Source organism: Musa acuminata, chromosome BXJ3-5, assembly GCF_036884655.1.
Source record: "Musa acuminata AAA Group cultivar baxijiao chromosome BXJ3-5, Cavendish_Baxijiao_AAA, whole genome shotgun sequence".
NCBI classification, from domain to species: Eukaryota; Viridiplantae; Streptophyta; class Magnoliopsida; order Zingiberales; family Musaceae; genus Musa; species Musa acuminata.
The window spans coordinates 3,484,813-3,512,692 of NC_088353.1; the positions used below are offsets into that span (position 1 = coordinate 3,484,813).

General features: G+C 41.3%; 4 protein-coding genes and 1 long non-coding RNA gene across 7 annotated transcripts; 1 reads left to right on the top strand and 4 right to left on the bottom strand.

Annotated features, from left to right (window-relative positions):
• Positions 1 to 1,073: 1,073 nt before the first annotated feature.
• On the bottom strand, positions 1,074 to 4,022 carry LOC135637817 (uncharacterized). Its single transcript, XR_010496394.1, has 2 exons — positions 2,708 to 4,022; positions 1,074 to 1,322 (listed from the first exon to the last, which is right to left on the bottom strand). It is a non-coding gene; the product is annotated as an uncharacterized LOC135637817 (long non-coding RNA).
• Positions 4,023 to 4,115: 93 nt separating this feature from the next.
• LOC103984627 (F-box/LRR-repeat protein At3g48880) lies at positions 4,116 to 5,369 on the top strand. The gene is made up of 2 exons (XM_009402162.3): positions 4,116 to 4,650; positions 4,729 to 5,369. Exons 1-2 carry the CDS (start codon positions 4,304 to 4,306, stop codon positions 5,225 to 5,227), a joined length of 846 nt encoding a protein of 281 aa, XP_009400437.2. The 5' UTR covers positions 4,116 to 4,303; the 3' UTR covers positions 5,228 to 5,369.
• Positions 5,370 to 7,634: 2,265 nt separating this feature from the next.
• On the bottom strand, positions 7,635 to 8,591 carry LOC103984799 (protein S40-7-like). The gene has a single exon (XM_009402359.3). The coding sequence runs from the start codon at positions 8,518 to 8,520 to the stop codon at positions 7,795 to 7,797; it is 726 nt and encodes a 241-aa protein (XP_009400634.3). The 5' UTR covers positions 8,521 to 8,591; the 3' UTR covers positions 7,635 to 7,794.
• Positions 8,592 to 11,099: 2,508 nt separating this feature from the next.
• Positions 11,100 to 17,784, bottom strand: LOC135582850 (rab GTPase-activating protein 22-like). Of its 2 annotated transcripts, none has more exons than XM_065150512.1 (5): positions 17,360 to 17,680; positions 15,600 to 15,735; positions 15,447 to 15,496; positions 13,098 to 13,151; positions 11,100 to 12,608 (listed from the first exon to the last, which is right to left on the bottom strand). In XM_065150512.1, the coding sequence occupies exons 1-5, from the start codon at positions 17,476 to 17,478 to the stop codon at positions 11,363 to 11,365; spliced, it is 1,605 nt and encodes a 534-aa protein (XP_065006584.1). In that variant the 5' UTR covers positions 17,479 to 17,680; the 3' UTR covers positions 11,100 to 11,362. The 2 variants fall into 2 exon arrangements, with proteins under 2 accessions (XP_065006584.1, XP_065006585.1); XM_065150513.1 differs by having other exon boundaries at positions 11,110 to 12,608; positions 17,581 to 17,784.
• A 4,114-nt stretch (positions 17,785 to 21,898) lies between these two features.
• LOC135582853 (N6-adenosine-methyltransferase non-catalytic subunit MTB-like) lies at positions 21,899 to 27,810 on the bottom strand. Of its 2 annotated transcripts, none has more exons than XM_065150440.1 (7): positions 27,662 to 27,810; positions 24,300 to 27,083; positions 24,088 to 24,171; positions 23,669 to 23,773; positions 23,468 to 23,576; positions 22,708 to 22,859; positions 21,899 to 22,620 (listed from the first exon to the last, which is right to left on the bottom strand). In XM_065150440.1, exons 2-7 carry the CDS (start codon positions 27,024 to 27,026, stop codon positions 22,180 to 22,182), a joined length of 3,618 nt encoding a protein of 1,205 aa, XP_065006512.1. In that variant the 5' UTR covers positions 27,027 to 27,083; positions 27,662 to 27,810; the 3' UTR covers positions 21,899 to 22,179. The 2 variants fall into 2 exon arrangements, with proteins under 2 accessions (XP_065006512.1, XP_065006511.1); XM_065150439.1 differs by having other exon boundaries at positions 22,708 to 22,862.
• Positions 27,811 to 27,880: the final 70 nt, after the last annotated feature.

The following is a 27,880-nucleotide window of genomic DNA, read 5'->3' on the forward strand; positions in this document are numbered from 1 at the left end:
ATTTTATGTACCAAATTTCTAGAACGAAAGTTTGACGATCCCCATAAAATTATCTTTCACAAACGAAAAAAAAATTGTGACGATCCCCATGGTCAACAACACTTAAAGGTTGACCTTGAACTTGTGCTTTGCAAATTGACCTTCAATGGATCAAATTCAGAGAAAAAAATTTTGGGCAGAGGTATAATAATAATGTAAGAATTAATCTACCATCTAGAGAACAAAATTTCGCATTAGTCCAACCGATTGCAATTAAGTGTGTTTCTATGAACGAAATTGACATGACCTAAAGCAAAGGCTGGATTTCATCTTTCTTAAGGCACTCCAAATGCTTTCATATTCTAATGATTGACAACACTTAAAGGTGATTATGACATGGAACTCCTTTCATAATGCTTCTTATGTACTCCAATTCCCATTTATCTTCTTCAACATTCACCTCCAAAGCATCTGCGCTCCTCATTACATCCAACTTTATGAAAAAATGTCACCCCTAAGTTTCTAATCAAATGGAACACATTATTCATTTCCACCCTCATGTAAAATACTCTAATGACCACCCAAAAAATCCACCAGATATATTAGTTAGTCAATTGTATTTAAATTATGCATTAAGTACAAGTAGGTCAAATGATTGATTGTGGTTCAAAATAAGACATCTAGTAGACTGACATTAGTGATAAGAATTTTGAAGGATGAAGGAATACGTTGACTATCTCTCATGTGATTGATTCACTGAGGTATCTTGCAAAAGTTTATTACCCCTTAAGCACAAACCTCATGCTTTCTACGATCATATTAGGATGGAAGCAGTAAGCATTAGTTGAGCCATTATGTGGCCATAGGCTGCCACGGTCCTCCCTCCCTGTCACATACACCTACTTTTGGGCCTGTGTTTATATATCAACATATCTTCCACAAATAATTAGGTGGAGAGCATAGTGCAAACTACATCAAAAAGATAAACTAATTCAAAACTTCATGCAAAAACTTGTTTGAAATCGTTCTTCTTTTCTATCTTTTTCACATATACTTTTTCTGTTGAGTGAAAGAACTATTTCAAGATCGAAGTATGCAGAAGAAACTTATTTTAGTCAAATAAAAATTCACATCCTAGCCACGTTTTCCATCCGGTCAAGATGAAAAAAGATCAAAAGCAAGAACTGAGTGGCACAACAGATCAGAATACTAAGCACGAGACGAGGCATATCTCACCTTGGGACCAGGATCGGCGAGGAACCAGAAAATCAAGATGATCGACCGAAGCGAAGACTCATTCTTGCCCCGGCGGAGGGGAATACAACATCCCATCGCGTAGGAACCTACGGCAGCAGAAGCTTGGTTCAGGATCTAAACCGTGCTTTCTAGCCACAACAGATCAAAAACAACAAACACCAGACAAGGCCTGATTTCACCTTGATATCGATGGTGTCTTCTGATAGAAATAATAGAAGATAAGAACAAATATTGAATGAAGCTTTATTGAAGTAGAGAAACTTTAGCTTTAGCTTGAATCTATTAACATGTTCCCTCTCCTATTTATACAAATTAGGAGGGAATCATGCCCCCGCAAGATGGTGCTCCTGACAAGGATACCAATCTTGAATCGATGCAAAGAATTGTTTACAAGCGAGAGGCTTCATGAGTAAGATAAGTGTAGATCGCTGCTGCTGTTGTTACGATTGCTGTTGCTGTGATGGCACAGGCGTTCCTTTCATTCTCCTTAAATCTGTCGAATGTTGACAGATCAGCGAAGACTACTGCGGTGAGGAAGATGAGGATTGACCACGGAGCCTCTTAGGAATGCAACGACGTTGGTCGCTGGCCGAAGGATGAAGCTTCACTTTTCTCAGCGACGTTGGTCGCTGGCCGAAGGCAAGAGCGAAGCTTCGCTTTTCTCAACGACGTTGGTCGTGGTTGCGATTACGACGGCTGCGACGTTAGAGAAGAAATCTACAGCAATGTTGCAGTGATGCTACTACAGCAAAGGAGGAAACTGCAACAGAGGAGAAAGCTGTAGCAAAAGAGGAAGCTGTAGCAGAAGAGGAAGGAAAATAGCTACAACGAGGAAGAAAGGTGGGGCAGTGCTAATGAGCAGCACTAGAGATGCCGTAGCGGAAAGGAACGGACGTTGGCGTAGAGTGGCAACACCAATGATGAATTGATAGCGAGATGAGAGCTTGCTCTAGGCAAGCGGCTCTGATACCATGATAGAAATAATAGAAGATAAGAACAAATATTGAAAGAACAAATATTGAATGAAGCTTTATTGAAGTAGAGAAACTTTAGCTTTAGCTTGAATCTATTAACATGTTCCCTCTCCTATTTATACAAATTAGGAGGGAGGATTTCCCTAACAGAATAGAGGATTTTCCTCAACAGAATAGAGAAATTTCCTCATATAGTTAGGAAAATCTTATCTTCTATCATCTTCCACCTGCTCGCCCGAGGTGGCGATCAAATCAAGATCCAACACCAAAACAAGAACCGAAAACAAAGACAAACAACAGATCAAGAAGACCAAGCACGAACACGAGCAAGTCTCACCCGGACATCGGGAATAAAGTGAAACCGGACACTCCGACGATGATCGACCGAAATTCGGACCGTGTCTCTATCAAATCAAGATCCAAGACCAAACCAAGAACCGAAAACGAAGAGAAACAACAGATCAAGAACCCCAAGCACGAACACGAGCAGGTCTCACCTGGACATCGGGACTAGAGTGAAACCGGACACTCCGATGATGATCGACCGAAGCGAATTCGGACCACGTTTCTATCAATTCAAGATCCGAGACCAAAACAAGAACCAAAAAAGAAGACAAACAACAGATCAATAACACCCTCACGAACACGAGCAGGTCTCACCTGGACATCGGGACTAAAGTGAAACCGGACACTCCGATGATGATCGACCGAAGCGAATTCGGACCACGTTTCTATCAATTCAAGATCCGAGACCAAAACAAGAACCAAAAACGAAGACAAACAACAGATCAAGAACACCCGCACGAACACGAGCAGGTCTCACCTGGACGTCGAGACTAAAGCGAAACCGGACACTCCGGTGATGATCGACCGAAGATAATTCCGACCATGTTTCTACCAATTCAAGATCCAAGATCAAAACAAGGACCGAAAACCAAGACAGGCAACATATCAAGAACACCAAGCAAGAGCAAGTCTCACTGGACATCGGTACTAAAGTGAAACCGGACACTCCGATGATGATCGATCAAAGCGAATTCGGACCATGTTTCTGTCAAATCAAGGTCCAGGACCAAAGCAAGAACCCAAAACGAAGACAAACAACAGATCAAGAACACCAAGCACGAACACGAGCATGTCTCACCTGGACATCGGGACTAGAGTGAAACCGGACACTCCGATGATGATGGACCGAAGCGAACCGGATTTGTACCCCCAACGAAATCGAACGCGCCGTCCTGCCGCTCTCCCTCATGGGAGCCAGCCGGCTGGCTGCAGCTGAAGAAGGCCACATCCTCCGCCGCGGACGGCGGAGGGCGATCCCCGCCGATGAGAAGGGTGGGAGAGGAACGACGGTTTGGGGGGCTTCTTGATCTGGTCGTCCAAGAAAACGAGGGAGGGAAAAGGGCAGCGGTTTTTTGGGAGGCATCTCTCTATTTATAGCAAGCACCCCACGACTTGTGTACGGAGGACGAATGACGTGATGGCTTCAAAATGAACGGCCGTGATTTAACGGGATGATGACAGTGCATACCGCCACGCGTAATCTCCACCTTTCCCCTCTGTCGAAAGGAACGCAGATGATTGTATCGAAATAGATAATAGCAACAACGTTACCGGCAATTACTAACTATTTCTTGAGTAAAGCTTTTGTCGATTATTAATGGCGTCTTTGTGTTCTCCCACTAAGCTAACGAGCCTCCTCCCCACCCGGCGAATGGTCAGACCACTCTGTCTTTTCTTTAATGACATGTGAAGTTTGGACTCATTCTATAAATGATATGTTTAACGTGTGTGATTTGGCTTAGCTATTAATTTACTTATGAGCATGTAGTGAATAACGTGATTGACAGTACGTTTAATTCATGGACTACACTGCAACCAAAAGAATATAGAAGAGTGAACAGAGGAGACGGGAGGAGTCACACATGCACTGTTTGGTGAGCGTCCCTCTTCGGTCCTTAATTGGACCGGGTTTACCCAATAAATTGGAGTCCATTCAATTGAAAGCTTCGCTGGCCCTCATGCAATCAGTTCAAGCTCCTCCTCTTGAATGATTGGTGGCAGGGGACGAAACGTAGACGGTTCTTGACATGGACGAGCAGAGGAGGTGGGAGGAGATGCCGGTGGACTGCTTGGTTGCCGTCTTCCGGCGGCTCGGCCTGGACGACCTCTCCGTCGCGGTGCCCTTCGTCTGCAAGTCCTGGTTCCGAGCTTCCATGGATCCCGGATGCTGGATGGTGCTCAACTTTCATCACCTCGACTTCCTCCCCTGGAGCAGCTTCGCCAGGCGGTTCATGGCGCAGCACGCCCTGCGCAGCTTCTCCTTCTCGGGATTCATGAAGGTGGCAGTCGCCCGGAGCCACGGATCCGCGGTGGAGCTCAGGTTTCCTCTCGTGTTCGGCGCATCTCTTCAAGACCTGGTTTATGCTTCGATCAAGTGAGTGGATTCTCGTTTTCCTCGCTGCCTATCTCTGTCTCTCCCTCTCTCTCACGCTTGGAATCTGTGTCTTGGCAGGTGTCCAAGATTAAGGATTCTTTCTTTGCCTGATCTTGCGTTGGCGGATGAAGCCCACATCCCGGAGATGGTGGGCAAGTGGAAGGACCTCGAACGGCTCGAGATGGGAACAAAGCCATCGACTTTCTCGACGATGGTCTCCGAGATCAGCCGCAACTGCGGCAACTTCACAGCGCTCAGGGTATCTGGATCGATCAAGAAGGAAGACGCATGGGCGGTGGTGAACTCTCTTCCGGAGCTCAAACATCTGGAGCTGAGCAAGTCGTATCTGACCAAGGCGGAGCTGATGGTCATCATGAACGGGTGCAGGAAGCTGGAGAGGTTGAGCGTCAGAAACTGCCTCGGTTTCGAGGCCGACGAGGAGGTGCTGAGAACGGGATCGGGCATCAAAGCCTTTGAGCACGAGGGTTCAAAGCTTCTTGATGACAGTGGTTATGAGACCGATGAGCCCGATTACCATGATTACTTCCTTCTGCCTCACTGCTCCTGTCACATATGAAAAAGGCCATCAGAAACGTCTGCCAAAGGAAGACCGATGGCAGATTTCTTGAGCTCTCGTCTTGCTTCTGCTCCAAGTTCTCGTTTCTTGTTCCTCGATTTGCATGTTTATTGTGATTGTTATTTGGTTTTTTTGTGTGATAGAGATGAGTCTGAACTCTTGTCAATGCTGCGTTTTTGCCTTAACATCCATCCAGAAAACGAAAGTCAACTACTACAGGTAGTAGTTAACATTAGGTATTAAAAGCATGAGAGGGATTTATGTGTAATTTTGCGTTAGTTTGACCACGTAATTTGGGAGCAAAGAAGAAAGGTTCCAAATTAAATATAATGGATTAGATTAAATCCATGATTAGATCTAACCCATTAATCTAAAGTTCTAAGGCTTTCATGCTCGCATGACCAATTAAATCTAATGGATTTGACCGAGTGGAGACTTAGATTAGCTGTAGAGTGAGGTTTTGCTGTAGGTAAATGTTCTGTAAATTATGGAATTTCTAATACTTAATTTACCTTTAAAAAATCCATTTTTTATTTGTTTTTATATGAGTTTAATATGGCCAAACATTTTCCATGTTTTCAGTTTTATACAACTAAAAAAAAAAGGCAACAAAGACAAGCCTCTTTACATTGATCATTGCTAAATTGTATTCCCTTTCACTAATATATTTTTATACATTTAAATCCTTCAAATGATTTAGTAATTTTATGATAGTTAGAGAAGACAGGTTCTAAACCTATTAATCCTACCCTAATTTTACATTGTTGATTTTGGATGATTCATAAAAATTAGCTTGATCAATTAATCTTGGTAAATATATATTTGTTTACTGCATTGTATATTTTTTGAAGATTAACGGATGGACGTTGCTACGACATCATATCCTTCTTCCAATGTCAAAATATTAGAGAAAATTATTTCAAACATGAAGAAGTAGGGGTGTCTAAAGTGGCTTCGAGGTTTTGCTTACATTAACACATATGTCAATAGAGGTTTTCCGACCTAATCCCTTCTATACTCAATTTAGCTCGAGATTCTTAATAGGTATGGATTTCTTTTAGAAAGAAAGAGATCTCTCGGTGTAACACCGAGAATTAGCTTTTATATCTAACTTTGGAGAGGATAATTTGTAACCGTCCCAACATCCCCCTCTTAGCATTTTGTCTGGGCGATAGGGGGAGCAATCCCAAATTATTTACCTTCAACTTTTGTCCATATGAGCAAATGGGTGAAGGATAATCTGGATTCTTTTCTTTCATTCATGTGGTAGTTACATGTTTGATGATGATTGATTCTTAGCGTATTCACTATGAGAATAGATAATTAGAGAAGGCGAGTTCTAAATCTAATAATCCTACTCAAATTTTACGTTGGTTTTGGATGATTCATAAGAATTAGCTTATCTTGCTTACCGGAAAACATATATTTGTTCACAGCATTATACATTATGACATAGCCATTTATGACCATTAATCTCTCCTTTTAGTCCTCCACAAGAATCAGGGTAGTACTGGTCCTGCTGTCAAATGGCTATTCCAGTCATCACATTTACTTGTTTGTTTGTGAGAAAACATCACACAAAATTGGCAATTTATCAACTATCAGCTGATCTTCTTTAAGAGAGAGAGAGAGAGAGAAAAAAAAAAAGTCAACACACAACATACAATCAACAATTTGTGGTCAACATAGGATGAACGAAGGCCTGTAGAAGGTATGTGTCTGTAAATGATATAGTGTGAAGGATATCCGAAGTTCCCAAAATGTGGCATCCAAATTACAGGTGATGGACATCCAATCTTTGTGCTTCTCGAAAGAGGACCATTAGGGACAACTTGAAGCATTATATGTTTCTTTCTGATCTTGAAATACTGATGGATTTGGATAACATGCATCTTTGTTTGTCTGTCAACATGAGAAACCAAGTATATCACATACTGACCACAGAAATATGGCAGCAGAAAAGTTCACGACCTCAGAAGACATCAGATTCCAGCAATGCATCAACATCAGTCTCCAAGTAGTGCCAATTCTACATCCTTCATCTTTAGGCAGCAGTGATGCTTCTTACTCCTTAGAAATCGAAGTCAAGAGAACAGAACAGCAGGTGAAGACCTTGCAGAACTCAGTAGTAATTCCATTAATGAAGTCAGAATTTAGCCTAGAAACAGTGTCAACACTGATGTAGTCCACGAAAAGGGACACTCTTCAAATGCTCATGAGGAAAGAATTGGAACAGAGGAGATGGAAGGCGATGCCTTTCGGTGCTTCTGCAAAGAACTCAGATTGCAGAGGAGCAGAGAGCTTCGTCCGGCAAAGCGGCAAGGGATAATGCCGAGAAGCCTTCGATTGTTCAACAGCGTAAAGATCTTCTATTTTCTAATAGAATTTATGATCCACATCAACAAAGTTGACACCTTGAACATTCTTGGGATCCATAAACCATTGTTGCACTTAAGGTTAGAACAGTCATACAGATGCTCGAGCGTTATGTTTACTGGAAGAACGTCCACGCATAACCAAATAAAAGACTATGAAACAGAGGAGGAAAGGCGATGGCTTTTGGCCTCCTACGCGTCGAGGAAGCCGGTCTTCTGCAGCACGGCGTTCCTCACTCGTCGGAGATCCCTTCCCTTGAGGGTCCTTCCCACGCCCTCGAACACCGAGAACGTGATCTCGTTCGATCTCGCCACGATAACGTGCGGCGGCAGCATCCCCTCCTCCTCTGGCTCCTCCTTGTCGGCCTTCTCGTCCGCCCAGCCATCCTCTTCCTCCCATCCATCCAAGACATCAGCTTTCCGCCCCTTCCTCCAACTCGGCCACGCCGGGATGTTCACCGGCGCCGATTGATGGCGGCCCACCATCCCAACCACCGAAGAATCCTGCGCCTTCCCCGCCGGCACCGCTACCGCTACCGTCCGCGTGGACCTCGACGTCGGGCGCCGCTGAAGCACCAGAGGGAGCCCGTCCTGCGCCAGCGCGGCTGAAAGGCCGTTCCTTTCCGGACCGAAGGGATGGAGTCGGCTGGAAGGCGAGCAGGAAGAATCCGGGAGAGGGCTTCGGACGAGATTCGACGAGGTGGAGGATAAGCCGTCGAAGGAATCACGCTCATCGTAGGCGGTGGACGAGACCACGTCGCTCTCGTCGAGCTCGAGGTGGAGTACCGTTTCGGAGTCGGGCTGCTTGAGGATGCCGAGGAGGCGGAGGGGGGATGAGGAGGATGACGGCGGCGCCACCGATGTCAAGGCTTCCTCTCCCATCGTCCGGCGGCCTCGCTCTTCTTCCCCACTGGGCATCTCTGGTTATATCGTGGGGGTGTAGATTCATCGTAAAGTTAAATAGTACCGGAAGAGCAGCGCACGCGACACGTCAGCGTAATCGGGTGGGTGTTCCTGCGATTTGCTCTCTCTCCCCGTACGCCAAACACCATTTCTTTGGGCTCACATCTTCATATTCTTTAGTCTAATCAATAATATACTAATTATTTTTTATCAAAATAATTGCTAGTTGGATACGATGATTGGCGCTGATGAGATGACTGCCAACTTTTACTATTCAATATATAATATATAATACTAAAAATTATTTAATTATATATTTATTGAGGAGTAGGAGAACATAAACACATAAATCCGTCGTGTCATCATTATTTTTAATATTTTTTTTAAATTCATATACTCTGAAAAAAATAAAATATCGTCTAAAACGAATAATTTCTTATGAACCAATTTACATTCCTTCCTTAATTTTTTTTTTAAATTTAATTATAATAATTTTAATAGAAATAAATAATAAAATAATATTTTACCAAACAATAAATAGAGAGTGATCTTTACAAATAATAAGACAAAATAAATAAGCTTCCTACGTGAAGAGTCATTGTGCAGGGACCTTTATTGGAACTTTCCCATTCATGATATCATGCATAAGCTCTGCAAATCATAAATACTGAGTAAAAACACACATGCGTAAAGATTCTTTTGTACTATTTTAAGCAAACAGATGGTTGAGATTAAAGTGGGATTAATGACGGAAGGAATTCAGAATATTCCGTTTAATCCTATGCAATGTATCCTTTATTAGCTTGCATTCCTTCGTACATCCATCCTACTAATCTTTTAATCCTAACAATTCGATGCAGCGTCTCTACATAGGTTCAGTAATGCCAATATATCATGTTTAGGGAGATTTGAAATCTTAACTTATCTAGTAAAAATCTTTATTGTGTATCTGAATCTTGTCTTCGTCACTCTTATGAATGAATGAAATAGAACAAAGGATTTTGAAGGGATTATTATAATTTTTAATATGAATATTAGATCAAAATAATCGAACATAATTAATAGTTCTAATATAATATTTTAATTTGTCATGTGATAAAGTGAATCCTCGAGTCCTTTTATAATGTAGTTATTAGTGAATCTTTAAGCCGTGGTCAAAGTGTCAGCATAGTTTGATCCAATCTCGAATGCGTAAGATTGCCCATGTGGATATTAGGGTGGTGGAAGTGAGCGTTAGGTTGGGTTGAGTTCAGGCCGTATTGCCTGCTTCTTCATTACTAGCTCTTACACAAATGTTGGGAGGAAGATTTTTCGACTTAATCCATCCGAAGGTTAAATTAGCATCGAGTAGAATAAGGGTGAGTCGAATGCTTGAAGTCTCTCGACGTTGGTTAAGAGGTTGGCTTTTATACCTGTGAAGGAGGGTCGATCGTATATGGTCCTTTATGCCTATCAGCTCCTCGAGAAGATGGCTCATACCCTATGGACGAGTGTCGATCGACCTATATGAACCCGTGTCGTGCGACACGATTCCGAGCTTTTCGAAATGGCTCCACGGTATCGACTTGTACGATGTCGAACAGGGGCGCGTGACCACCACGTTTGGCTCCGAGGTGTTATGCCACCGGAGGTCCTTTGTTGTCCCTATCGTGATAGTCATCTACGGTCACATGAATAGTATTGAAATGTGTCATATCAATTATTTCCCTCTCTCAAAGAGACATGCATCGGATTCCTCCGAGGATGGTGCCGAAATGTTTTGTATCAACAGTGTATGACTATTATATTGAAGTTGTGGTTAATGTCAAAAATAATTATATTTATTATTCGCTCATGAAGTCGTAAAATCGTGTGTTGAATCTGGAGCTACCGTGCAATGGTTCATTGAGACAGCTCCTTCGTTAACTTTATGTGCTGGAAGTTATATTTGACCCATGTACCGATGCCACACTATCACCTTTATAGATTTCGAGCTTAGACCGAGTAGAACTGATGTGTTGAGCAAGTGGATTTCTTATATCGATCCAGTGGAGCTAACATGTGATATTTTCGTCATCAACTCCAATATTTTGTTAAAATTCCTGTGTTCTTTTTTATGATCACAATTGTAGGAGGGATAATACTGATCAAATCTTAAAATAAAAAAAAAAATCTCGATTAAGGTTTTACCAAAAGACATATAACCGTATTTTTTTCTTTCTTATATTTTATTATTTTTAGAATATTCTTTGACAATTGTTCTCACAAACTAAACCTAAACCAGAGTCTTGTAACGAAGAAGATGCTGATCCTGTGGCAAACTCACCATCATCCACTGGCAAGGGTGGCTCACATGAAGACAGACAACGTCTGAAATCACCATCTGATGCAATTAGATAAGACCTTGAAACTTTTGTTTCTCACATCTTTTCATATGAAGATGCCCACTACCTGACACATCAAATCAATAGTCTGCGTTCCCCAAACACTGACATATGGTAAAGCTATGCTATGCTCTCTCATGCATGTTAGACAAGCTTCCACCCAAACCATACAATGAAAAGAGATTAGGCTCTCTGGTCATCAAACATGCAAACTTTAAGAGGTTTAAAAAGAAAAAAAAAATCATCGTAACTATAATGGTATGAATTGGGATATGTTTCATTTGTACATCTAATCCACTCGAGTGACTCCACTGTGGCAATGCAGCCATATTGGCTAGTGATGGCATCGGTGTGTGTGTGCCTAACTGAAGCGACTATTTATGCTTCTCAGAAGCAGAAGCATTGTAGAGGAATGGAATTCAGTTGGAGAATTGCAAACAACTAAAACTACAAAGATGGTACAAAGGGTAAGAGAGAAGGAAGAGGGGCAGAGGTCATTCAATTTTGTCATGAAGGGTCACCACCAAGTGATGGGCATCATCCAAGAGCTTCCACACATCCAACTGCCCTGCCATACTATTGCATTCCCTTAAGATTTCATCCATACTGCTATACTTCTCTATGATCAACTTCCTCCTCTGCAGCACCGAGGCTGCGATGGCATAGAGTAGCAAGTCATCGGTGGGAGGGGCACGTAGCCTTATCCTCGCCCATACTGAATTTCCAATCCGTGCTCGAATTGCCGCCTGATCTGCCCACATCACCTCCCACAAGCACAAAGTCTGCTCAAAGGTTAGCTCTCTTCGGAACATGACCACAACCATTCGGTACATGAAGAAGCAGTCCTCAGCTTGAAGCTTCTCCAAGTGCCTGTACAGGTGAGAATCCTTGGACTTGATGATCTTGGAGACAATGTTCAGTTGTCTCTTTATGCCCACCTCATCAAGCCTGAAATTGTGTCTAGCTTTCTTCATAAATCCTACAAAGCACCAAAAGGCCTCATGATCGTCCTCCATGACGGCAAGTATGGGAGAGAGAAGGTCGCTCATTCCTTGGCAGTAGCCAATTTCAGGGTCATAGAGTGCATACGCCTCAAGTACAGCAACCAGCCGTGAAGCATGGTACACTTGGCATGGCTCCAAGTGGTCAAAATCTTTGAGACCAACAGCATTAGCAAACTTAAAAGCCTCATCCTCAGAGACTCCAGCTTGAACTGAAGAATAGTATATCCACTCAGCATTAGCTCGGACAGCATCTAATCGTATGATACGTTGCCATGTTGCAAAATCCTCAGCTTTTGGATCCGATCTATTAGTTTCACCCATGACTGAATCAATCTCGGAAAGCTTAGGATCAGCTTCACTGCACCCTGTTGAGGAAAGCATCAAAATGCTTGCAGGTTCTTCATCAGTGGACTCACTGTCAGAAGAATCTGAATCATCTACAGATGCATCTACATGAGTGATTCCACTTTTGTCATCTCCTTCCATTATAACTAAGCTGGAGGCAGGTGTTTCCTCATACACCTGCTCCATGGTGCCATTACATGGGCTTCTTTGTTCATCGGAGAATGATTCCCTGGCACTAAAAACCTCTTCAGAGCAAGTGGAATCACATCTCTGTATAAGACTGGGACTGTCTGAATAACTTGTTTCAATTATTTCATTGAACTCGATTTCATCATCATTGCCGTGATTTAACAATCGCCAACATCGTCTCCTTAGTTTCTCATATTCTTTTCTGTAAAAAAATGGAAAATATAATATGTGAGTTGCCTTCAATCCAGCAGGTCAGGGTAAATTTGCTTAGTACCATTAACCATTCTAAATCTGTATCCAGGACAAACATTGATGAGGAAAGATAAACTGACAGATCAAGAAAGGAACCTTTCCACCAAATTAATTAAGAACAGCTTGTTACGGGCAAATTAAAACAAGAGAAGGAAAATAAGGACCAAGTTAGGGAAATAAGCCCAAGCAAAAAAATAAAATCTCGATCCAATATTGGATATGGTAACTATGGATGGATATAGTACCAGGATACCAAAAGGTATACCAGCCTATTCCACCCAATATAACTGGAGAAGAACAAAACATAAAAAAACAAAAACACAAAAACTTAACAATCAGTACCAATCTATATGGTCCAGTACTGATTCTTGGTTAGCCCAGTAAAGACCAATCCATGATAACTAACACAAGGGAAATTTAATTCCTTATGCCCAAGTACCTCTTTTGCACTCGAATGGCATTTCTTTCAGCCTTTGAACTCTTCAGGTCGTAGCTGCACAACAGAATAAGGTCAAAATTAATAAAACAATTCTAACATCTCCACAGAAGATCAAATCAGTTCTAGTGCCCAAACAGACAGTAATTTATGGTTTGTAAAATGCCTCAAGTACACAAAAAGCCACATCAAAAACCAAGAAACCAGTACGGCAACTTCCATTTTCTATACTTATTTCTGCTTATTATATAAGAATGACACCAGAGTATGCAGCTTCTCAGATATTAATGTATTAGTGCTCAATAAGATGCCAACAAAATTTTAGCACAAGGACTGTATTACATTCTTAGGATGCTATGACCAATTTTACCCCACTGGCATTGTACAAGAATAATGATAACCTCTATTTAATAACATTAAAATAAGAATGGGCAGATAGATAAGCTAAAGACTATCGTAGAACAATCAGATATTTAGGATGTGAACATACACTGTGCCACAAGCATCTGCCATATTCAAATATTAATGCTGGAAATGTTATAATATTAGTTACTATACTATTTGTAGTGGTAACAAAGTGCTGAAAAAAATATGAAGTTCACGTCCCTAAGTGTAGCTTGTGCAAATTAGGTGACCCAAAAGTGTCCATGTATAATAGATTAAATCCAAACAGAATAAGAACAATTTGGATGATTCAACCTAAATAACAGCCACAGATCTGGCCACAGCAGAGCAATGATAGCTGATAGCCAAGATTGAGTTTTCTTTACAAAATAATCATGATCACGCCTCTCATAGTTGAAGTCCCTGATTAATTAGATTGCACATGTTCCATGTCATGTAGGACCTCCTTCAGGTTACACAGAACTAGGAAAGTAGCAGGCGGCTGCCCATCTTTCCTAAAACAAACGAATAACAAATAGGATTCTGACCATTTCCCATAGTTGACTGAAATTAGAACCACTTGACCCTCCTTTTCTTGTGTTCTTAACCTAAATCAGAAAAAAGGATTCTAAATATAGCATTCTCGATTCTCTTTAACAAGATAGAAATAAAAACCTATGAGAATTCCCCAACAAATTGGACACATATTTGTAAACCCAAACTCAAAGTCTCAAACCTCAAACTAAACTTGTTTGAAGACCATCACGGAACTAAATTTTTATACAACTATCAAATTGAATATGTTGATATTGTACAGAACTTGTGGCTATGCCCCTGAACAATTTCACCTGACCACCTATTTGTTATCCATATATGTTGGATCACGATCAGGAATCGCTTATTCTTTTGCTACTGTTGGTTCTTAATCTTTGTGGATAACTTAAAAGTGATTTTCTTACACATGATAGGAAATCCTCCATCATATATTTTCATACAACACAAATTCATGCTTCATACCTAGAGATTGTCATAGAAAATAAAATTACAATTTTCTTATTCATATTATTTCTTCTTATTTCAGAGAGAAGAGAGAGAGAGAGAGAGAGAGAGAGAGAGAGAGGCAACATAACCACTGGGTATCTGCATTCATTGATGCAATGGAATGTTAAGTTCCAAAAAAGAAAAAATTACAACAAAGCTTAGAAGAACTAAAATCTTATGTTTTTCTATTTAATCATTTATTTCCAACATAGCCGGAGAGCAAAACTTTGACACTGCAATAAGGTTGCTCCTTTGCAACAAAAGGGTCAAGGGTTTGAGCCAGAAAATCAATCACTTTGTTTGCAACAGTATTACATACTTCAACCCTCCCAAAAATTAGTGAAGATATCATGCACTAGATCATCCTTATTATGAAATTAAGAACCATAGCATCAAGGGTTCAATTCATGGAAAAAGCCTCCTTGTAAAGGTTACATGTACGTAAACAGGCGCTCCACAAACATTATATTGGCATGAGCCTCATGCTTTGGACAGTCCTTTTACACAAGAATAAACAAATTTAAAAGTGCAGCATTTTACAGGAAATTTTACAAAGAATTAGTTGGATCTCAGTTAAGCCAACCACACATACAAACATTATAAAGTTAGCCACATGACAAGGTATGGTAATAAATAAAAAACAACGCATACTAAAGGTTCATTAGGTGTGGGCATGCACATTCGTAGCTACAATGTACATTATGTCGAGATATAAACTTCAGATATGAACTACAATCATCAGTTAAACAAGTGACTAAAATTTAATATATAGTAAAGTGTTTGGAAGAATTAATAAAAATTTAATCACAGAAAAACAATGATAAAAATTAGGTAGTACCAGAATAGATACAAATTGAACCCTATCTTACAACAACAATTTCAGAAACAATGAATAGTAACATTTAAGAAGATGGTTTAGAATCTCACACTCCAAGAAGGAAAGGCCAGACTTCAGCCCTGATGCTAGGATCAATTCCCTGAACCATAGGTCATATAACTGAATCAGTGGACCTTGATCAAAATGGGCCAGACAGCTAATATAAATTGATCAGAAAGAGACAATTTTTGCTGGATGCTTACAGCACGGCGAACTTTCTTTAGAAACTTCACCCCTCCATCTCGAAGCTTTCCATCTGGCATGAACAAATTGTTCCACTGCTGCCTAGTAAGTGCATGCTTTCTTTTCCTTCGAGACCATGGTGATCTAAGGCTGCCTCTGAAAAATTGCAATATTACTTATAAGAACCAATGAAGAATGAAGAAGGGTGGTGAACAAATTAAACAAATTAAATAAGTAAGATGGTCATTATAATACCACTCCTCCTAGGTGATTTTCAAAGACAGCCAAGTACAACTGTACAAGGTTAAGAAGTCAAAGCCATGAATTGAACATAGGTCATAAATTAGATCTACAATTCCTCCACAGCAAATACCGATTACTGATGGGAGAAAATTTAGTAGTTTCTCTGACTGCTAGCTATTCTTTGAATTCCATCATTTAATAATTCAACTGGTTTAGGAATTAAGTACCAGGGATGTCCAATTGACATTCAATCAAATAATTCTGCCAAATATCTCCTTTTCTTGACTTTAGGTAGTTCTTTATAGATGAACATACAGTGTTCTTTTGCAATGAACTTTAATGCTTCCTACTAGGAGATGATTTTAGACAATACATTAACCTTAATGAGAATGTTAAAGATTCAAATAAAAGAAATAGTGAACCATAGTGCTATGTTGTGAAATAATGATGAGTTGGATGTATGTACCACTAAGAATAATCACTATTCCGGATAAGGTGTTGGGAACTGAATAAAGTAAATACCAATGATGTTAGAAAAGCTCTAATAGTCTCCTAAGGTATTTAAACTTCCTGTGATGTCGATATGCTAGATTTTAGCAGTAGCATTTGCTCTTGAAAGGATCGATTTGACTCCCACGGCAACATGCAGAAAGAAAGGGCTGCCATTATAGCAATTTGATGATATATTGTAAGGATGATCCAATCAAAAACAGGCAGCAAGGCCAAATTTGACATGAATGTTATATAAGTGAATGAAGTGATAACAACAGTGTTAAAAAAGCTCTAATAGTTTCTAAGATATTCAAATTTTCTCTGATGTATATATGATATATTCAAGCATTAATATTTGCTCTCGAAAAGGTTACTTTGTGTCCCAGAAACAATACCAAATAGAAAAAATTTGCTGTTATACCAATTTGATTATGTATGGTTAGGATGTTACAATCCGAACAGGACATGGCAACAGACATAAGTATCACAGTAGCTCCCCAAAGGAGAACTGAGATAGATAGTAGAAGATGTCTGATTTACTTGACAACTTACTATTTTATCACAGTCTAAAAAGTTATACTAGTGCAAATGTATGTGCCATATAAACAATAAGTGGTAATAGAGCTCGTACATACATAGTATTTAAACAACTGAGGCCAAAATTACTTTTCTAAAATCTTCTTAAAATGAGAAAGACATCAACCACTGAGGACAAATCACTGTGATAATTAATCATTAAGCATTTATCACTAAAAAAAAGAGAGGGCAAAATAGTAGCTTCATATGCAGGAGATCATTCTTAGGTTACAGCCAGCAAACCAAGTAAACTATCTGAGCAAATAAGTATGGAAGACTAAAATAAAATGGAATTGAGTGGCCAAAAGGAATTATAGCTCCTAGTCCTTCTTGTTCTTCTGTTGTTCAATTGCGTTTAGAGACAAGATATTACAGGGAAGCTGATCTTCTAGTGAAAATTAAGAAGACAATCAAAGACATGGAACAAGAAACACGTTATGAGAAGAGGGAAAAGATAAGGGTGACTCACCGATCAGGAAGAGGTGAGGAGGCAACAATGAGAAGCGATCTCAAATGGATCCATGACGACTTAGGCGACGACGACGATGGTGAAGACGAAGAAGTATGGGATCGTCGGAGGACACTCATCTAGAAGCTTCTCTCTCACTCTTCGAAACACTCGATTTCTACCCTCCTATTTCTCAATTACTGGGGTAAGGAACTAGAAAGCAAGCGCCCTTTGCTGTTTACCTATGAGAGGAGACGACGAGGATGGCGGCCAAGGCGAGTCCCGCCTCGGCCATCAAGCCGACCGTCACGCCCTCATGCCACAGCCCGCCTCCACCGTCGCCGCCACAGATCCACGCCCCGTCGGCTCCCACCGCGCTTCCGATCCCGCGCTCCACCAAGCTCCAAACCACGTAGATCACCCTCCACCGCCCCGCTGCCTCTCCGACGACCCCCCGCCGCCTCCTTCGAACCACCAGTCGCAACTGCTCTGCTCTCTTATGTGTATATATCACTCTCTGTGCAGACCGAGAGGAAAGGGGAAGTTGGACCACGAGAGACAGAGAGAGAGAGAGAGAGAGAGAGGGGAAAAAGAAGCTCGGTGGGTATAGGGAGTCGAGAAAGGAGGGGAGACTTCAACTTTTGTATGTTAAAGAGAGGGGGAAATGAGAACATGTGCCGATGGCATGTGAACACAATCTACAAAAGAGGTGAGTGGGCGGAAACACCGTTCTGTCTTCGCTCTCTCTCTCTCCGCTCCTTCTACCAACCTTCTTGGAATTAGTAGAGGAAATTAACCCAACCGCGGGCTTAAGTAGGGTTAGCCAAACCCAAATGAATTAGGTCATTGATAAATTGACGATTATGTTAATTAATTTGTTGTTGGGTTCACTCCAATTGGACATAAAAAATAATAATTATTATTATACATCCATTTTGGAATCGCTAAAGAAACCATTTCTTTAAGGACACAAAAAAATATATTTCCAAAGAGAATATATTTCCAAATGGCTGGATGAAGTTGGATCCTCCTTCCAGTTTAGCTGCAAGCAAGTAGGTCATCTTCAACAAAGAGGACTTCACAGAATAAGGTGCCTTTCCCTTCTACAAATATGCAACCAACAAAAGAAGGATCACCAGAATGAACTATCATGAAGGACATAACCATCACCACCAAAGTCCAATGGCAATGCCAGCCCTTGGGGTCCAGCTTTGCTCCTTCCATCCAAACTCCCTCATCCCAACACTCAAAAAGAGAAACAGAAACATCAACTTGAGTTGAAAGAGATTCCAAAGGGTGAAAGAAAAATGACTAGGGAAAAAACAAAAAACACAGGGAGACAGACTCATGTTCTGAGCCACACTTAAAGACATAAAGAAATAGCATAAATGCTCATTTTAGTTAATCTACTAGTGATGGGAAGACAGCAGTGTCAAAATGGTAAGCAGAGATAATACACCACCTATGTCCAGGCTTCTAAAGCCAAAAATCATATTTGGTTCCATGGCAATGTCCATTCCATTAATTTGGTGGGCTAAAACTAGATAAAACATGAGATAAATTTTATCATACTTGCATTGCTTACAAGAAAGAAAACTAGAAACAAGCAAAGAGGGGGAGATTTCATTAATATTGATGTTACAATAAGCAGGCTAAGGCGGTAACATATCAAGAACCCAATTATCAAAAATGACAGTAATAGTGGCATCATTACCAATAAATCTCATAGAATCATATGTGAGGTGTTCAAGGGCCTGAAAAAAAGTGCCAACTCTGGTTGTAATTAGAGGAGTACTATATTTGCTGAGGGTTTAGTGGGTCATAATAGGCTTCAACACTGTCAACCCAAAAGTTTTGGTTAGATGAGTTGGATAAGTAATAAGAGATTATTTTGATCTTAAGGGAGAACTTCATAATGTGAAGGTCCCTTAAACACCTACTTCTCCTTCACATTTGGCCAAGGTGACAGTATTTTAGGCTAAAAGATGCATTTCCAAAGCTTGGGTTTTAGAATTCCAAAGGAATCTCTTGACAGATTTGATGATTAAGATGATGTTGAGAGAATGTAAAGGAGTGGCATTAGGACCGATCAATTAGTTTGAGAAAAGAGTGAATCCTATCCATGATAAAATTTACTCAAAATAAGCTGAATAAAACTATTCATTGCAAAAGTCTAAATTTTTCTATGAGCTATAAGAGCACCCGAGTACTTTTCGGGGATTAACCATCTTCAGTGTTAAATACGTGGTAGATATTTCTCCTAACTTCATGCAAAATATGCCAAGAGAAAATTATTTCTGATACTAAGATGTTAATCTTTTGATCGGTAAGAATCTCATGGATATTAAGAATGTCAAAAACCGATAAATAAACCTTTTGATGTATGTCGTCGACATACATCTTAAAGGTCAACATGATAGCAGCTTGAGAGGGAAGGAACCACTATGCATCCACAAACTGAGATGCCACAAACATTCATTTATGATCTAACACACTCTTTGTCCAAATCTTAGACTGTCTTTGGAGAGTGACGGATCAGTGTGATGGGATAAAAAAGGATCCCCTATGACTTTTCAATTAAGACAGCATGTGGCAAGAGTGACAGCCCATTGACAATGAGAAGTCTTGAATTAAACCTCTTCTCTCTTGACATTTTTTCATCAGTCGGACCTGAATTGATTGCTGGAGTTCTCCTGCTTGAGCCAACTTTATCATCTCATCGAGTATTATCCTGCAAGTTGATATCATCATATGAAAGGTTGACCACATTGGAAGTCACCACATGTGAGGTTCATCTAGTGAAGATCATAATATTGGAGGTCAAGCAAATCGAAGATCAATCACATCAAGCGTCGACATATTGACGGTCAATCACATCAAAGGCTAACAAATTAAAAGTCAAAATTAGGGGCCATTACATCGATTATAGAACTTCTACTCCTATATGTTCAGCTACCTCGACGAACAAAAATGACTTCATTTATCATTATACATAACACATGCTTTCTACAGAAGAAAAGAGGATTGTTTACTGTAATATAATTATAAATATCTAGTTAAAGCATGAGGCTACAAAGGCTGATTTCTGTATATTCTGATCAAGAAAGTACTAATATTAGCAGGCCATGGATTGGCTCTGGTTTTGCTTTGCTTTTAGGAGTCACATTACTCCCCATTAGCCATGAGCAATGCATAGTTTGATAGCATTTCAAATTTGCTTCAATCCAAAGAGTAATACTCTTTCAAATCCAATTAACCCAGAAAATTTTCACCCCTTCCTACATTATTTCACCTGATTTACTTGTGCTCAATGAATAATCCAATGGCAAACCAATGAACGAAATAAGTGTCCACATACCTATTCCAAGAGAAAGCTTGACTTCAAGTCCACTGGTGAGGCAGAGACTCCACATTCCAGCTGAAGTACCACAACATCTTGGGTGGCCCTGACACCATAGACGATGGCCAACCTCTTACCTAAAGTAAAAGAAGAAGTGAGTGAGGGCAGAATTAGAGAAGCAAAGGCATCCAATTCATGCATGTGTGTCGGAGAAAGTACAGAAAGGTTGAGGCCAGCAAAAAGGAAAGGAAGGTGGTTGTCAGCCACACTGAAGTGCTCGCCGCATATCCCGGGAAGATGCCGCCCGCTGAGGAAGAGGCAATCCATCTCATTCTCACCCTTCATCACTTCAAACAGTCAGCGGTGCTGTGGCCACCACTAAGCCTGTGGCATAACCTGCACGATTATATAACCATCTGAGGAGCCATCTCCATCCTCTCCTCTAAAGAGCAAGTAGAAGACCATGCCTTATGTAATCAAGGCAGGCGGCGCGTCCATCCTCGCCGACGACGACGGTGGCGGGCTGGTGATGATGCGCCGAGGTCGGTGGTGGTGGCGTCGATTGCCTTTTGGTAGCATGTCTTCACTGCTTGAGATGCAAGGAAGGATTGGCACCGAGTGAAATGTACGTGGCTTGCATCGCTGTTTCCCACCCTTGGTAGGGCAACTTGTGACCTTTGGCATTCCATCTTGAACTTGCAGGCAATAAATTACATGCTATGTGTCTTCTTTGCTCTTTGAATGCACAATAAGCTCTACCGCAAGATGATTTGGTGTTCTTCTTGCCTATGCTGTGCTATGCTATGCTATGCTTAGATGGATTTAACACACCATCAAATGCCATCACCTTGGGACGCAGAAGCAACAGCGCTTTCCCATGGTGCTGCTGGCTATCATCTGCGAAGGGATCGTGTGACGTGCATGATCGTTGCACATACAAACTATGAAAGACCACTTAGTTAATATACGACGCAGAGACGTTCTGTCTCCTCAGAGGATGAAGCGATTCATATCACCACCGCACGTAAATGTATTGAATTTAATGTTACTCCAAAAAAGAATTATTCTTAGTTTAAGGAAAGAAAAAAACAAAAGAAATGCATTTTTATAAGGCACGTGTCAGCATGCTACATTAGAATGTAGAGTATCCGTAAATAAGCCATCACATGATTCCACAGAACACAGGCTGCTACCGCTACAGAGATCCACAGAGAGGAGAGTTCCAATCTAATCCAAGAGATGCACCATATAACATGATGGAGGTCAGAACAATTTGAAAGAATATAAGAGACCAACAACCTGCTGCTATCCCAACCATTTGACACAGGCTATATGAATTTTACCATCGTTGAAATCCTTAACAAGTAAATAAACAAAACAATAAGCTCAGCTTAAAGCTCGGTGGCCTCTCCGACCAAATTTGCATGGTGCAATTCGTCCAACATTTTCACGCTTGAATATCAAATCAAAAATATGGGATTTCACCACTGCTTCTTCCTTGTTACAGCAAATTAGGTCCCCGATGCGAATCAAAATCAATATGATCTCCAAATGCATGTGACGAAGCAGCATTAAACCCGTAGGCATCATAAACATCGATGCTCATCATCTCCGGGTCTGGTCCTCTGTATCCTACCATTGGGGAGGAGGACCAGGGAGCTGGCGTTGCTGGTTCCGAGCCCGAAAAATCTGCGTTCAACCCAGAAAGAGATGGATTCATGGGGTTCTGCGGAGAGTTTCCTGAAGGCCTTCTGTTACTAGAACTACCCGTCTGCAGTAACGGTGTTGATTGTTGTTGATTCTTCTGGGGAGGTGATTTGGGCCGCAGACTTTCAATCTCTGAAGTAGTCATCACAAGATGTGGAGCATCAGGTGGTGGGTTTCGGCCACCACCTCCCTGCCAAACCTTCCCATCCTTGTCAGAAAAGTTTCGAACATAGGCCTGCAAATTTAGGATGGTTATCAAATATCATGATGTGAAATGCTAGGTAGGATGCAAATTTAGGTTCATCGTGTGAAGAGTGTGTACCTCAGCGTTAAAATTAGAGGACGATAGTCCTTTTCCTACTGTTAGCCAGCCAGAGCGAATGTTATGGTCTTCACCGAAAAGTTCAAGCCTTCGTCGGCCCAGTGCAAAATGTTCAATAATCCTATACATATCCTCTGGCTTTTTGGTTGAACCTGCTGGAGGTGGAAAATAAAGGTAAAAAATGAGACAACAAACACAGGATATGATGAAGCTCCATTCAACTAAAAGTAAATAGAGGAAAGATATTCACCTAAGATTAGTATACGTTTGACCTAAGATTTTACCATTTCATGTAAAGAAAAAGGATGACAATTGATGACCAGCTGATGACTACATACATGAAACTAAGGTTTCTCCATAACCATTCAGCATAATTCATAAACAGATTTATTTTGCTAATTTGCATTTTTGGTCCACAAGCAAACTAAAAAAATTAATACACAAATATTGATGAGACAATAAAACAAAGTTCGAACAGTTAAAACACATGTATCCAACAAAAGATCAACAATAAATGCAGCATACTAGGGACTGACAGCTGGATACCGACAGAAAAAACTAGAAGAAGCATGTTTCACTTCCAAAGACGAGCTTTTTTTGTGTTGAAGGACACAATTACAAAGCACAAGTTTCTCTTCAAGTTTATCTAAAGAAATCAATCACAAAAACATATGTGGCCACATGTTCACCACAATAATGAACGTTACAACTAGGTATTCTGAATAACACAAGAAAATGCAATACTCAGTAGAAAACTGACCATCAGTTGGTTCCTCAGCTATAATAACATCTGTGTCGATATTGGCATGGATGATATGCCCATCTGTGCTACGACGAACAGTTCCCTTTATGCCCATCAAGCAGTGTTCCTACAAATTATAAATGGAGCAACATTACTATAAGAAAAATGTAAAGAATTGGCAAGAAGATAAATAAGAACCTGGATGGTAAAATAACCAACCTTTGAATGCTGAAACAGTGTGCGAGAATCATGCCTCAGACCTGGAGTAGCATTCTTCTTGTTGGTTTTAACCCAGCAAATGTCTTCACACCTTCGAAATCCCCACTACATAACAGGACCATCAGATACTAAAACATCAAATATGAGCGTTCATCAAGGGGAAAAAAGAGACTGATATGATATCACAAAAACATACAAAGAAATATAATCTGCACATAAAGTGCCTCCGGTGCTTGAAACAAGCATGAGCATGCTCAGGAGAAACACAGTGAACTGTGTCCAGTGTTGCATACAAGGTTGCTCTCACCCCTGATAGAGTTTGAACTCACTTGTGAAGAGTGTTGCATGCATAGCAACAACAGTACAGGCAAAATCAATAGCTGGTACATACAAAAGCCGAGGTAAAAGACTTAACACACCTTTTTCAAACATTGACGGCCCTGTTCCAGGCCCACACCATCACCAACCCACAGGAAGATGAACGATGGAGTGTCAGCTATTGCCTGATTGAAACAGTAAACAATAATTAAATTCCAATTCATCGTATTTCAAGAAAAAATAATTTGGGCATGATCTAAGCAACAACAACATGCAATAACATTGGAGCAAAAATGAAACTAGAAGAACACACCTCAATCTTAAGATTAAGTATCTCATCAAAAGTCCAGTACTCTAAGTGGTCGGTAATACCAGGAGCCCGGTGAGCATATTCCTCCCAAGGAGGATCCACAAGAATAACATCAAACTTGGTGCCAAAAAATTCAGGAGAAAGTACATGTTCACGTAGGTCACACTTATAATACAAGGGTGGTGAAGCTGAATTAGCTACAATCTCATCTTTCCTCTGAATAAGCTCCCTCAACTTGGGATAGTCCTCCACAACACTAGTAAGCTCCAACTCCCTGATGAAATTCTGGGGTCTCATACCAGTGTCCACAAAATTTTGAGAGTAGTCATTCTGTTCTCCCCTTGACGGAGCTTTACCAGAAGGTCCACTGGTTCTTGGTGGTGCCCAACCCATCGGAGCTTTATCATGTGACATTTCACGACCACCTGGCCCTATTGTGTTAAATCCAGGAGCAGATATGTTAGGCGGAACTCCCCTAATAGGGCCAGGTTGATTGAAATACATTGAGTGACCAAGGCCAGCTCCCATATTAGTTGGAAACCTCGGTCGTGTTGGCCCAAGGGGTGGGATAGGAGGAAGGTTGGGTGGGGCAGCAAGCATATTCATATCAACACCTCTAGCTCCTGGCCAAACAAGTGGTCCTGGAAATGGGGGGATGACAACACCAGGTCCAATGGGTGGTGGTGGAATATGGGTCATATTTGGTCCAATTGGCGGCATCGGACCAGGTGGCAAGCCCAGGGGACCAAAGGGGGGACCCATCATTGAAGGTTGAAGTCCAACACGTTGAGTATCTCTCCCATTTAATCTTCCTCTTGCTCCTCTCGCTGGTTTAGCACCTTTTGGACCTTGCTGAGGACCCCTATTTAAAGAGCCTGTTCCCTGGTTGTTCCCAAATGAAGATTGAATATTACTACCAGGACTCTGGCTTGCACCAATACGGCTAGAGCTCATAGCTCTCTGGATCCTACCTTTCCCAGCCTGTGAATCAAGAGAATTTCTTCCGGAATTTTGCTCTATAGGTGAGTCATCATCTTGGAACCTCTCATGTAAATCATCCCCAAAAGCAGAAGCAGTTTTACCCCTATCCTCAGCTAAATAACCCCATTCCTCATCACTAGCTCCAGAAGCAAAATCCTGTTGTGATCCCAATTCTGCTTTCCTTGCAGGAAATGTTGAAACCGATTCTTCCCTTCCAAAATCTAAATTTTTATTGGGCCTGATTTCTATTGAATCAGAACTCTCATTTCTGTTGCTAAAATTTGAGGAGACTCTCACACTTTCAGGCCTACTTCTGGTATCTTTTCTGTAACCAGGCCTACTGTGAATATTGTCACTGTCTAATCTTTCATGCTCACGCCTATGCATATCCCATTCTTTTGTATGTCCAAAGTCATCCCCATCTATTAAATCCTGCCTGGTCTGACTTCTCTTCCAATGATCTTTAGATGTCTCCCAGTCTCTATTTTTGTCACTCCAGGCACCCTTAACACTAGTGCCTCTTTCATTGTCAGAATCCGAAAATCCTCGATCATGCTCATCAAACTCTCTGTGATTTCTTCCGCTCCTCTCAGGACTGCGAGACCTTTTATAACGTCTGGAATCCCTCCCACCTTTACCCCATGTGCGTGAACGCGCATCTTCATCCATGTTGGACTTATCCCAGTTTTCAACTTCATCGCGACTACCATGTTCCGAGTTTCTTTGTTGCCTTTGCTTCTCACCTTTCTCACTAAGTTGCTTCGAACTGTAACTATGGGTATTTAGTTCTGCATCTTCTGTTGATCCAGTAGATCTTTCTCTCACCCTTCTTTGCCTATCATCTCTGACAACATTTGACTTAGTTTCATGAGAGGCATTAATCACCCTACTTTCCTCATCTTGTGCTTCTGATCTGCCCCAACTCCTGCCCCTTAAATTATCCTCCCTCCTATCATCCCTGTTACCAGACCTACTACTTTTCTCACCACTTGCATCCAAAACCCTACTTTTACCCTCTCCTGAATCATTCCTAAAGTCTAGCTCTCTGTCTCCATGAAGCTCATGTTTGCTGTGCTCTGAAGCTTTCCTGACCCTAGAATCAGATCTGTCTGCATGACTGCTTTCATCTGCTTTCCTGCTGGTCTCTACCTCATCCCATCTCCTACGTTGCGGGTTCTTTTCCTGCTCATTCTGTCCTTGATCTTTTTTATCTCTGCTGCTCTCTTTCCTTTCAAGATACCTTGAGTCTCGGTCATGTGGTTTCTCATTCTCACCATCACAAGAACTGTCCGCTTTGTTTCTTGTTTTATTATCAGAAATCTCATGACCAGAAACTTTCAGACTCGTTTTCCTTGGGAACTCCCCCTCGTTTCCATCATCTCTCTTCTTTCGGGTGCTCTCCAGGTCCCTATCTCGATACCCATCACCAGATCGTTTCTCAATTCTCTCATCTGCATTCATTCGTGGGAGCTTCGAGCGTGAATCCCTTCTCATTGAGTAATCATCTTCATCTCCACTACCAGCAGACTTCTTCCTTGCATCATTCCTGTCCTCCAAAACCTTCCTTCTTCCGCTGTCCTGTTCATCAATTTCTTCTATATCAGCATGCTTCCTCGACTTGCTGGACTTGTGCTTCTTCTTATCTGTGCCTTCCCAGTCATCATAAACTTCCATTCTGCTGCTCCTAGCCTCCGTAATCTCCTCAAAATCTCTCTTACTGCGACTCCGACTGGATTCAGACCCTTCCATTTGCAGATGACCTTTAACCTGAGTGGGTTCAATGGCACATGACTTCTAGACAAAGACCTGTTTCAAAGAAACCTCGCAAGAATCAATCAACTATTAAGAAAGTCTTCATCTAACCAAGATAATGCTAGTTATATTTCTGATTCTGAGACCAGGAAAACGGGGAAAGAACAAATCTGAAATGCTTGCTCTTCCTACGCAAATAAGTCCCGATCACGAATCGTGAAACCAAACCCCAATTCCATGCGTACATCCACCAGCAAAGAGAAAAGATCCGACTCTATCGAGTTCCTCGGCTACCCTAAAACCAAGCCAAAATCAGAAACACAAACCCTATCTTCCCCAATCAACGCAAAAGCGAGTCCAAATTTCTTCTCGCAGAGAAGTTTACCGATCAAAGTTCGACCTTTTTTTATTACAAGTCAATCGAAAACCCTAGGATTCTAATCAAACAAAGTGCACTATCAAGTCAAGAAATCCAAAGAAATTAGGAAGGAACTCTAGAAAAGCAAGAAACCAAGTGACAGACCAAAATCTAGAGTTCTCGATCGATCCGAGACGAATTTGCGCCATCCTTGGGCGATAAGGCAAGCGCATCCACCAAATCGGAGGAGCAAAGGGTCGAGGGAGACGCTTACCAATTGTGGTGGGGATAAAGCGTAGGCTTTCTCCGGATCTTGGTCGGCGCCGGCCACTCTTGAGCCCTGGAGGACGCCGCCTGCGGGGCGAGAGGAAGGGCACAAAGGAATATCGATGATACGAAGAATACGAGATACTAATGTGTTTACGAACGATTCACGGGCGGTTTCGCAAAAACACCCTCCGGCTTTATAATTTTGCCGATTCGCGACGGTTTC